General features: G+C 41.0%; 1 protein-coding gene across 1 annotated transcript; it reads left to right on the forward strand.

Moving 5' to 3' along the window:
- The first annotated feature begins 10363 nt into the window (after window positions 1–10363).
- Window positions 10364–11053, forward strand: LOC105046756 (auxin-responsive protein SAUR71). The gene has a single exon (XM_010925466.3). The coding sequence runs from the start codon at window positions 10420–10422 to the stop codon at window positions 10798–10800; it is 381 nt and encodes a 126-aa protein (XP_010923768.1). The 5' UTR covers window positions 10364–10419; the 3' UTR covers window positions 10801–11053.
- The last annotated feature ends 208 nt before the right edge of the window (window positions 11054–11261 follow it).

The raw sequence follows: 11261 nt of genomic DNA on the forward strand, positions 1-11261 counted from the left end.
GGGCCGACGCTCCCTCGGGGACCCGAACATCGGATGATGAGATGCGGCCCGCCGACCTAGAGTCGTCCGTCGGTGCCATCGGAGCCTTCCCCCGATCTGTCACCCAGGCTCGAAGATCGGAGAGGGACGAAAAACTTGAACTCGACTGAGTTCCTCCCGAGGGTGCGACGGGAGCCGTCGTAGGTCGTTCGGGCTCACGTGCTTCGGCCCGAACCTCTTCCATAGGCGGGGGAGCCGACACTCCTTCGGCTGCCCCCTCTGCCACCCCTTCCTCGAACGGCACCTCGGGTGGCATGGCCGACGCCGACAGGGTGACGATCGGTTCAAAGCTCGATGCCCGTTCGGGGTCGGGCTGCGCTGCTGCCGTCGCAATATCGATCGGGGATGATGTCTGGGGCCTCTTGGGGGGCCGCGAAGGTCCGACCCCAGACGTCGGTCTCTTCCTCGCCGTATGCTGTCGAATGTCGGCATCTGTCAATCTCACTCTCGGTGGTATGCCTGCAATTTCAACAAAGGATTAGCACAAGTCTGAAGACGAATCAAAAAAACCAAAAGACGACCGACAGACCGAACAGTACCTAAGCGTTGAACCAAACTCAGGCCGACGTCATACAGAGCTTGCTCGATGACGAGCTCTCTCTGCTTCGACACCGACACATCCTTCAGTCGGTGAAAGTCCTCTCAGTCTCCAGCCTCCATCCGACTGTTTTCGTTCGGTTGAGTCCGAGGGTTGCCCCAGCGAGAAGGGAACCCCTAAGGTAGCGGAGAAGAAGCAAAGAAAAATTGGTTCTTCCATTCGTGGATCGACGATAGAAGACCGGTAATGAACGAAAGACCCTTTCAGAGATTGAAGAACCACCACCCTCGGGCTTTCGGGTGGGGTCAGAGGACAAAGAATGCCCGGAAGAAAGAGATGCGGGGAAAGGTCGGCAAAAGCCGACACAACAAAATAAAACTGATTATCAACCGGACTGAGTTCGGCGCCAGTTGCATCGGGCAAAGCCCGTAATAATCCAAGACGTTCCAGATGAACTTCAGAATCGGGTAGCGAAGACCTGCCCAAAGATCCTCGACATAAAAGGCCACTGGCCCGGAGGTGGGTTATTAACCCAACCCTCAGCCCCAGGGGCGAAAAGACCGAACTGCTCCGGGATACCGTACTGCTCTCTGAGCCGTTCGACGTTCGACCCCGAAAGCGAAGAAGCCTCCACCTCCGGGGTCGATCGAGAATCGTCGGTCGGGTTCTCCGACTGATTTCCTCGAGGAGAGGTTCTAGCCATTACGCTAGCCCCAAAAAGGAGAACAAAAAGAAAAATGCCAAAGGAGAAAGGATGCAAGGAGACAAGAATGAAAAAACTTCGAGAAGAACTTTCGAAGGAGGACGAAAACGACTATCTGAAACTGAGAGACAACTCGACAGAGCCTCAGCGTCAGAAATAGAGCAGCAAAAAGTGAAGTTTTGGATGTAAGTGGCCGCATATATATAAGGCCTTTCGACGGTCGAGATGAAAGCACGACGAACGAGGATTTTTCGGATGTCGCCATGTGGCAGCGCCTGGGCCCTTCCTCAGTCTGACGGTTCGATGCACCTGCCCCAGATCGAGCCACGTTGCCTCCATCCGCGTGAGCGGTTTTGGTCCAATAGCCCCCTGACACGTGGCGAAAAAATCGTATTTCGGAGTTGATTAACTGACAGCGGTTTGCATTCCCAATGAGACGTCTGACACTGGATCGTCCATTGGTATGGTCGCCAAAGTCGGGGCATGACGTGATGAAAAATCACTCCTTTCGTCCGAGGCTATCGCCCACATGTTCACGCGGGCCAACACGACATCGGACTCAGGAGTGGGGGGGCAACTGTTGGGATATACCGACTGACCCCCGTACGCCGACTTATCCTCGAACTGGTCCGACCGATGCCCGACTCTACCCACCGGATCGACGGACGAATCTGACAATAACTGCCGACAATGGCTGCCGACAATATCCGACCGAAGGTATGCCAACCAAACAGACCCATACTATTTTCGACCGGTCGAGCGGCCGAACCCATATCACCGACTCACTGTCGGGGGTGGCAGCCGACGTTTGACTTCCACAAGGCACCAATTCAACCGACGGTGTCTCCGAGTCACCACCCGACGATCCGGCAGTCGAATACCGACATACAGTCGGCCAGGCCGTCTAAATGCCATACAACCGCTATGGGTTGTTCTCCTGCCAAAGACATGCTGTACGACCGCCGTGGGGCGTTGTCCTGCTAAGGACATGAGTTAATGACCTGACAATCCACGTCGATTTGATAGCCTTCGGCGATTTGACAACTCCCCAGTTGTCTGCACCATTAATGGCGGAACCATACCGCATTTTACTATAAAACGGGGTAAGGCAACAGTCTTGATAAGCTTTCTCAAGCTCTTTGAAGTGCCTTTAAGCTCTTGAGCTCTCTAGCTCTCTCTCTCTCCCCTGCTGAGCCTCTGATTTTCTACTGTTGCCTAGTCTCCTCTCTGACTTGACCATCGGAGGATGTCCGTCGGAGGTATCTCCGATCAGTGAGGACTTTTCTTACAGGTGTGCGACCCCGATGATCGGATGATGGGGGGATTGGCCGTAATATAGACATTGATTGTTAGGCGGTACCTCTTATAATGTCAAATTTAGTATAGCCAAAGGAGAGAGAGTTTGAAAAGATGCTGTAGATCCATCCAAAGCTAACTATTTTTGTATTCTAAGCTGACCTGGGAATAAGGTCAATGCTCTGGAGAGTTGAATCCAGACCCATTACCCTGAAAATTTTAGATACTAACAACTTTCAAAGAAACAAACTGTTGAGCGATCTCTAAACACTTCCAAATGAAACTATTAACCCACTGTAGCAATAATTAAGCATTGTTCTTTCTATGGGCCATCAATGCATCTAAATTAGACTTCAAACTTATGAAACTTCGAAGAAAGAAGGAAAAAGAAAACCATCTACTCCATGCCGCAAATTTTAAGTTCATGTTGGCCTGGAGTCCATAATATATCATCTTAGATAGCATCAGCTTTTGCTCAAAAAAAAAAAAAAAAAAAGATAACATAAACATCTCAGAGTCCAACAATACGAACTCATTGATAAGTGCCCTTTTCTTTCGACATTCAAAGTTCGTCCTTATCTCATCGTTATCTTCTAGACGGGCAAATCCATGTCTTTTTATTGGTTGAAAGGCCTTTAAGGTTTTTTACCAAAAAAACAAAAAAAAAAAAAGGCCTTTAAGGTTCATAGTCAAAGCAAATGGTCATCTTTGAAACCTCAGCTTCCTTTATCTAATGTTAAATTTTAAGTTACCTCCTTATCTAATATTAAATATTACTTTATGTCAGAATCGTAATCTCTCTTCCTAAGATAATTATTTGCTAATTATTGACCACCGGGTCATATGATGTGGCGTGGAAGAAACAAACAAACATCTCCCACTTCACGTAAAATATACATTTTTATTTTCCAGATAGTTTAAGACGGATATCGGGCTCTTCTTATCACTACTTTCCGTCCATTCACGACCTGCTAACGAGATTGGCCCTTGCCACGTTGCAGTACATTATTTTAAACTGTGCCGTATTTTGTTGAATGATAGAATTATACTAAAATAAAGGACCCATGATCCGAAACGTACGGTTTACGATATATTGGGACTTTAACGCACGCTGTGGTCAGCTTTGTACCATGCAGCCCTGCTTTGACTCAGCAAAATGGATTTATTAGCCTAAATCAACTTAAGCTTTTAAGTTGTAAGACCTAACAATTAGTAAATTTTATATGCATCACCATCTTTTATCATCGTACGTGGGCTTTTTATTGAGGGATATCAGGATCAAGGAGGACCCCATGGGATCAAATAGGAACAAAAGCATAGGTGAGCCCCTTTATCTCAAGTAGGAGCCAATCACGATGAGAACAACATAAGAATATGTAAGGAAGATTGCCATAGTTCCAATATTGACTAATCAAAAATATGCTATATGAGTTTATTAGCTGAAATCCAATGTCCTTCCGGCATATTAAATTTTTGAGCTATGAGCCTGTGACATTTGGAAGCCACAAACTTGACATAGCATGCCCAGAATGTCAGTTTGCGTTGATTATCATTGGATTATTATTACTTTTTGGGTGAATCAGATTAGTATTAGTAACCATCTTAAATAGATTATTTGTTATTAATATTAAAATAGAAAAGATTATAATAAAAAATATGTTATTTTTCCAACCAATATAAAATAATTTTTAAATAAATAGTAGAGAATGAAGATTCACATCTTTTCCTATTGTCCAATGCAAATGAGACCTTGAAATGGACAACTGTGATGATACCTATACAATTTTAGCTATGTACATAAGACTGGCAAAATATGATCCAATCTATCAAATTAATCCTCGTTCGACTCATCATAAATAAATTTAAATTTAGACTAAATGGGTTCGGATTATAAACAAATTGCACCGTTTAATCTATTTAATATTTAGATTAGATTTGAGTTTCAGATATCCGATCCATTTAACTCATTTAATATTTCGATTGGATTGAGTCAGATAATCTATTTAACTTGTTTAACTTATTTAAAACATATCTAACTAATTTAAAATCTGCTCAACCTATTTTTGACTCGTTTAACCCAATATATTTAATCTGTTTAATCCATTAAACCTATTAAAAATCTATTTAATCTATTGAACTTGTTTAATCTAACTTGACTTATTTAATAAACAAATTAAATGGATCAAGTTGGATTATTTATTAATCAATAAATCTGGTTTATATTTAAATTTTTGATTTTTTTTTTGATAAATAATTTTTGATTTATTTAATAAATAAATCGAATTTAGATCGATAATTTTTTGATCCGACTGATTTAATCCGATTTGTATCCAATCTGATCCAATCCAATTACTATCCTTGTACATGCATTCTAAAAATAGGGGACAGGCTTCCTCAAGCAAGGATACTTATACACCCAACATTTTAAGAGCAATTGGTGTTGCCCAAATACTCGTCGCGTCTACTCACGAGCCAGAACTAACATTCGAACGTTAATATAAAATATTGCGTTGTGGTAACATCTGAACGCTATAGCAGGGAATCTCAAGGTCACGTGTCAGGCACGTGCTTCTCGGTGCATGAAGTATCACCTCTACGAGCGTCGTGTGTGCCGCAAATGACCTTCTAAGATATTGAAAAAAAAAAGTTAAAGAATCTTAAAATGAGATGGGTTGCAGGCATAAATAATAATTGATATGTTATCAATTTTATTTTTTTACCAATTTGTTCAATATGACATTGGCTAAATTCATGAATAGACGATGGGCTTCTCAATTAACAGCTAAATTTGGCTTATTTTGGTTAAACTTTGCTTCATTGCTTGCGTAAGAAATATTTTGCGGTATTCGCTGCGTGCATAAAAAAAAAATTCAGCAAATTTATTATTGTTGATTTTATAATTTTATCATTAAATATTTTAATATTTAATATAAAAATTATCGGTTGCATGAATCTTTATCCCTAGACAAGAAAATTGGTAACCTGCATCCCCCACGAATCTAAAGAAATCTTAACCTACGTTCCATCATGTGACAATGAATACAAAAAAAAACATATCATAATCTTTTTTCCTTTCGATTGGATTCAAGATAGGAGAATGTTGGATCAATGTGGGTTATGCTTAAATGAAGTTTTCAATCCAAAAATCCAACAAAAAATTCAACCCAAAATTTGCAGGACTACGCAGACTGGTCCTCAGCAGATTAGAAGGTAACACCTTACTTCAATTGGTGCTACCATATATATGATGTAGGATGACGAATCCACGAGTACCAAATGACGCCATCAAGTTTATGCACTTATTTTTAAAAAAAATAAAAATAAAATTTTGTGCCGTGGAGTCCGACGCAGAAGCAACGAAGGAGCCGGAGGTGCTGTTTTCTTTTCTGCCCCCACCTTTTTCTGAAGAGAATTACGGCCATGCCCCCTACCCTATCCACTCGGACCGTAGCCCCTCACCAACGGCTTTCGGGGCGGAAGTTGGGCCGGTTTATTTTACCCACGGGATGACGACGGGCCCCTGGGTCCCATTCCGGCTTCGTCCAGCTTCGCATCCTCTTCCTTAGCATGAGGGGTCACAAGAATTCGGTACGGCTCGTGTTCTTACCTAATACTTCTTGACCACATTTGGTTATCAGGAGTTCATACTTACACCATTTAAGGTTGGATTCAACTCCAAAATTTGTTTTAAATTAATTCCGTCGTTGTATGAAGCAGTTCATATAATAAAGGCTGATGTGTCATCCTTTGAAAAGTATGCATTCTAAAAGCTTGTGGGCACGCACTAGACCGGAATATGTACCTACCTGCACGGTATAGCTTATCTAACTTTGTTTGACTAAGAACATGTCTAAACTTGAAGTTTTAATTAATCTTATATAAGCAGCGCTCTCACCGTGTAGGAAAATGCTACAATTTTCACAATAAAATATTGCTTGATAAGCAAAAGCACACCAATTTCCTTGATGTTGCTGTAGTCCAACATGAATTATGTATTTGATGTGGATGCTTATCTATTTGCGTTTTGAAGAAACCACCAAAAAATCAAAAAACAAAGGTATAGGATGATGCTGAATAGATATCTTATAATTGTTCCAATTATTGTGATATAAACTTGTGAGCCATAAAACTTTGGAAGAGGATGAATGAGCATATATTGAGATGCTTTTCATCGGAGGATCAATTCATTTTTATATCAAAAAGCTCAATTATAGAAGCTATTTTTTTCTTCATCGATTAATAGAGAAATATAGAGAAATAAAATAAAATTTTTATATAGTTTTTATTGATTTAGAAAAAGCATATAACAAATATATAGCCACTGTGGACAAAAATACTTGAGGTTCAACCTTTTTATGCCAAAACGGGTAGACTTGAAGGTACAAGCATTGTGCAACTACCAAAAGAGTGATAAGAGCAAAATGGGGCCACCCCTCTGATCAATGAGAAATTATTATCCTATATGTGCACCATATGGCTATGCACACCACCAATTACAGCCGCTCATTTCTATGTATCTCATTCATTAAATATTCATATCAATACATCACTGTAGATATGAATGATCGTAATTATGGATATGGATGGCCATTAGGTCATGCCATGTAGGATATAATTTCTACCAATCAACAATCACTATTTGTGCCAATATAGAGTTTAGACTTCGCATGGTGCAGATGCCAACAAGGTACTTTAGTCATTTTATAAAGTTAGAATTAAGGGTGCGAAATAGTCAAGCCACTTGTAAGTTATTTGAGTCCAAGTTTGACTCAACTAGATTATTATCGAGCTCGAATAGTTTTCGAGTCGAGCTCGAGTAACAAGATATTCGGCTTAAAAACTCATAAATTTATTCGAATTTATTTATATTTTTAATAATATTATTTTTATTTATAATTTATATATTAATATATATATTATTGATAGATTAAGACTCAATTTCGACCTCGATATAGCTCGATTGATATTCAAATTAAGTCGAGTTGATCTCAAGTTTTATTTATTTTTCATCGAGTCGAGCTCGAGCTTGAGATATTAAGATTCGATTGATCTCGAATTGAGTTTCAAGTCCGAATTTTTGAGTCAAGCTGAGCTCAAGTTTCTAGTTACTTGACTCAAATTGGATCGGCTCGATTGCACCCCTAGTTAAAGTGATATCAAACTATAATTATTCTAATTATTGTGATATCAAACTTGTGAGCCACACTATGAAATTTTGGAAGAAGATGACTAAGATGTATTAAGATGCATGTGATATAAAAATATCGAAGAACCAATTCATTTTTGCAACAAAAAATTTAATTATAAAAGCTATTCTTCTCCTTCCTAGATTAATAAAGAAATGTAGAAAAAAAGATAAAATTTTCATATAGTTTTTATTAATTTAGAGAAAATGTATCATAATGATATAACCATTGTAGATGGGCATGCTTGAGATTGAATCTCTTTAAGCCAAGACTAGTAGAGTTTGAAGGTACAATCATTCCTATAATTATCAAAAGAGTGATAAAAATAAAGTGGGGTTATCTCTCTAGTCAATAAGAAATTATACCCCATGCATGCACTATATGGCCATGCATGGCCACCAATTATGGTTGCTCATTTCTATCGGTATCATTCATCAAATATTTATATCAATGCATTACTATAGAAATGAATGGCCGTAACTGTTGGCGAGCATGACCACATGGTATACATCGTATAGAGTATAATTTCTCCCAATCAACAATTACTATATGTGCCAATTATGGACTTTGGACTTGGCATGGTAATGATGCCGGCAAGGCATTTTAGTCATTTAATAAATTTAGAACAATACTAAATTATAATTATTCTGTCTATTGTGATATCAAATTTTTGAGCCACACTATGAAATTTTGAAAGAGGATAATTGAGATATATTGAGATGCATGTGATATAAAAATTATCGAGAATCAAATCATTTTTATGCCAAAAAAATCGATTATGAAAGCTATTTTTCTCCTTCCTATATTAATAAAGAAATATAGAAAAAATAGATAAAATTTTTATATAATTTTTATTGATTTAAAAAAAATATATAATGAAGATATAATCATTGTGGATGGACATGCTTGAGGTTAAATCTTTTTAAGCCAAAAATAGTAGGCTTGAAGTTACAATCATTGTGTAATTATCAAAAAATTGATAAAAACAAAAGAGGCTGTCCCTTCCGTCGATAAGAAATAATATCTTATACTGTATGCATCATAAAATCGTATATATCATTAATCATGATTTTTTATTTTTATAAATTTTATTCATCAAATATCATCGCTGTATATAGGGATGAGCATACATGGTCATCAACAAGTATGGCGACGTGGCGCGCACTGGTAGGGTATAATTTTTCCAGGTCAACAATCACCATGTGTCATCCGTGGACTCTGGACCTGGCATGGCGATGAGGCTAGCGATACGTCTTTTGTCATTTTACAAACTTGGGGCATTGCCAATTTATTCACAAGTGCAGCCGAAAGTGACACCACGAGTACTTTGATCTCGCTCACCTCTATTCTTCGTCCATTTGTCGGAATTACCGCGATAAATGCTGGATACTCCTGGGACCCACTTTAGGCTGCCCAACACTGGCCGTACTGCAACGGACTACGGAAGCCGGACCGAACAACTTCGTATCCTTCGCACGAAAGAAGGATACACCTTCCTTCGTACCTGTCGACCATTGAATCGTCCCCGTTTCGCTCTGAGTTCACAGCGCTTCGAGATCTGTGCAGTAGATGATCCAACGGCCGATGGGCGCGAAGGAACTTGTACCCTTCTTTCTCCTGAAGGATATACAACCCAATCCCAAACGACCACTCCTCCCCTCCTATCCTCCGGCTATCTTATTCTCTTATTTATAATTCATTTATTTATATCTTGTTTTCTCCTCCACGACTCATTCGTCTTCTTGTGCAAGGTGCAACTTCACCCCGAAGATATTTTGATTCCATGGCTCGTACCAGCTTCTAGAACCACTGAACCAGATATTGGATGATAAGAATATCCTGTTGCAATGTCCTTCGGAATAGTTTATCCCATCGTAGTTCGCAGGACTAACCCGTATGAATTAGATTATGATAAAAGAAAAGAGTGGTTGGAACACCGAACTTTTATGTCACTACTAATCACGGGATCTGGTGTTGACCCACCGTCCGATTAGGTGTACTCTTGGACCCATTCACACTTTCCTGGATAATGTGGATGAAGTGGCCCAAAGCTTGCCTTGATGTACCCGCAATGTCCCCCACCTTCCGATCCACTTTCGAATCGAACCAAGTCGAACCCGACTAGATCTACGCTATTTTATAACAAACGAATATGAACCGGAATTGAGTATTTTATCAAGCCGGTTCGACCCAAAGCGGTTCGTGAAAGTTACGTGGAACCTAGAGAATACATGTGATGCTTCTGAAAGCGATCTGGACCGTCAGAATCATGTGGGTCCACCAGAGCAGTTCGAGTGCCTATTATAATTTATTCTTTTGCTAGTTAAAGCCAGACCGGCAAGGTCCACTCACCCACCACCCCCACCCAAAGTCTACATAATCATGGGTCCCACCTAGTATCCAATTCGTGGCAGGATTCCGTGTGGTGAAAATGCTGTTAAATGTTTGCTTTCGAGTAGTAAAAATCTGTACCTTCCATGTACTCTTGGTCCACCTCCACTACCTCATTATGTTATTAATAAAATTAGTTAATTATTTTTAAATTTCAAAATTTTTTTAATATTCCACTATAAATATCCGCCAAACACCAGAGAGCCCCATTACCCACTCCCTCTCCCTCTCTCTCTAAGTTTCTCATCTGGTCCGTTGCTTCATAGATGAAGCAGATGATCCGACGTCTGTCGAGGGTGGGGGATTCGTCGCAATACGAGTCGCTGCAGGGGAAGGAAGGGGGCCGGCGGCGGGAGGAGGTGCCGGAGGGGCACGTGCCGGTGTACGTCGGCGAGGGGGAGGAGGTGGAGCGGTTCGTGGTCCGGGCCGAGCTGCTGAGCCGGCCGGTCTTCGTCGAGCTCCTCCGCCGCTCCGCCCAGGAGTACGGCTACGAGCAGCGGGGCGTCCTGCGGATCCCCTGCCCCGTCCCCGTCTTCCGCCGCGTCCTTCGCTCCCTCCTCGCCACCTCCGCCGCCGCCGCGGCCGAGGTGGAGGCCGAGCTCCTCCGCTCCTTCGACGAGGAGTTCCTCGCCATCGGCGCCAGCTAGTGCACACCCAAGTTTCGGGGCTCGGGGTGTCCTCCCTCCTTTTTGGATTACGGGTTTGCTCTTCTCGGCTCCGTGGACCACCACGAGTGGCAGAGAGTGGCTTTTCTGGAAACTTATTTTCACTTTTTCTTTTTTTTTTTTGGGTAAAAGCTAATTTTGTGCAATGGAGGAAGGGAGTTATTTTGGCCTTTTAAGTTTATTTAATTTGTATTGAAAGAGTTTATATTTGAAATGACACAATTGCCCTTTATCCTTGGAGGACCAACCGTTTTGGGCAGTTGATCCGGTGCGGTGTGCCGGGTCGATTATGGTATTCACGGAACCGTGATCCTTCTTGTCATTTTGCTATGTGTGAAAAATAGGGAACCGTGATCCGATCTCAACCGCCTAATTATTGGAAAGTTGGGACTTTATGATTTTTTTTTATATTTTCTAAGATAATTGCGATATTACCCTTATCC

The sequence above is a fragment of the Elaeis guineensis genome, chromosome 6 (assembly GCF_000442705.2).
Source record: "Elaeis guineensis isolate ETL-2024a chromosome 6, EG11, whole genome shotgun sequence".
Taxonomy (NCBI): domain Eukaryota; kingdom Viridiplantae; phylum Streptophyta; class Magnoliopsida; order Arecales; family Arecaceae; genus Elaeis; species Elaeis guineensis.

What these genes read in the sequence shown, in the direction of transcription:
- LOC105046756 (XM_010925466.3), top strand. Translation starts at nt 10,420, where the DNA reads ATGAAGCAGATGATCCGACGTCTGTCGAGGGTGGGGGATTCGTCGCAA.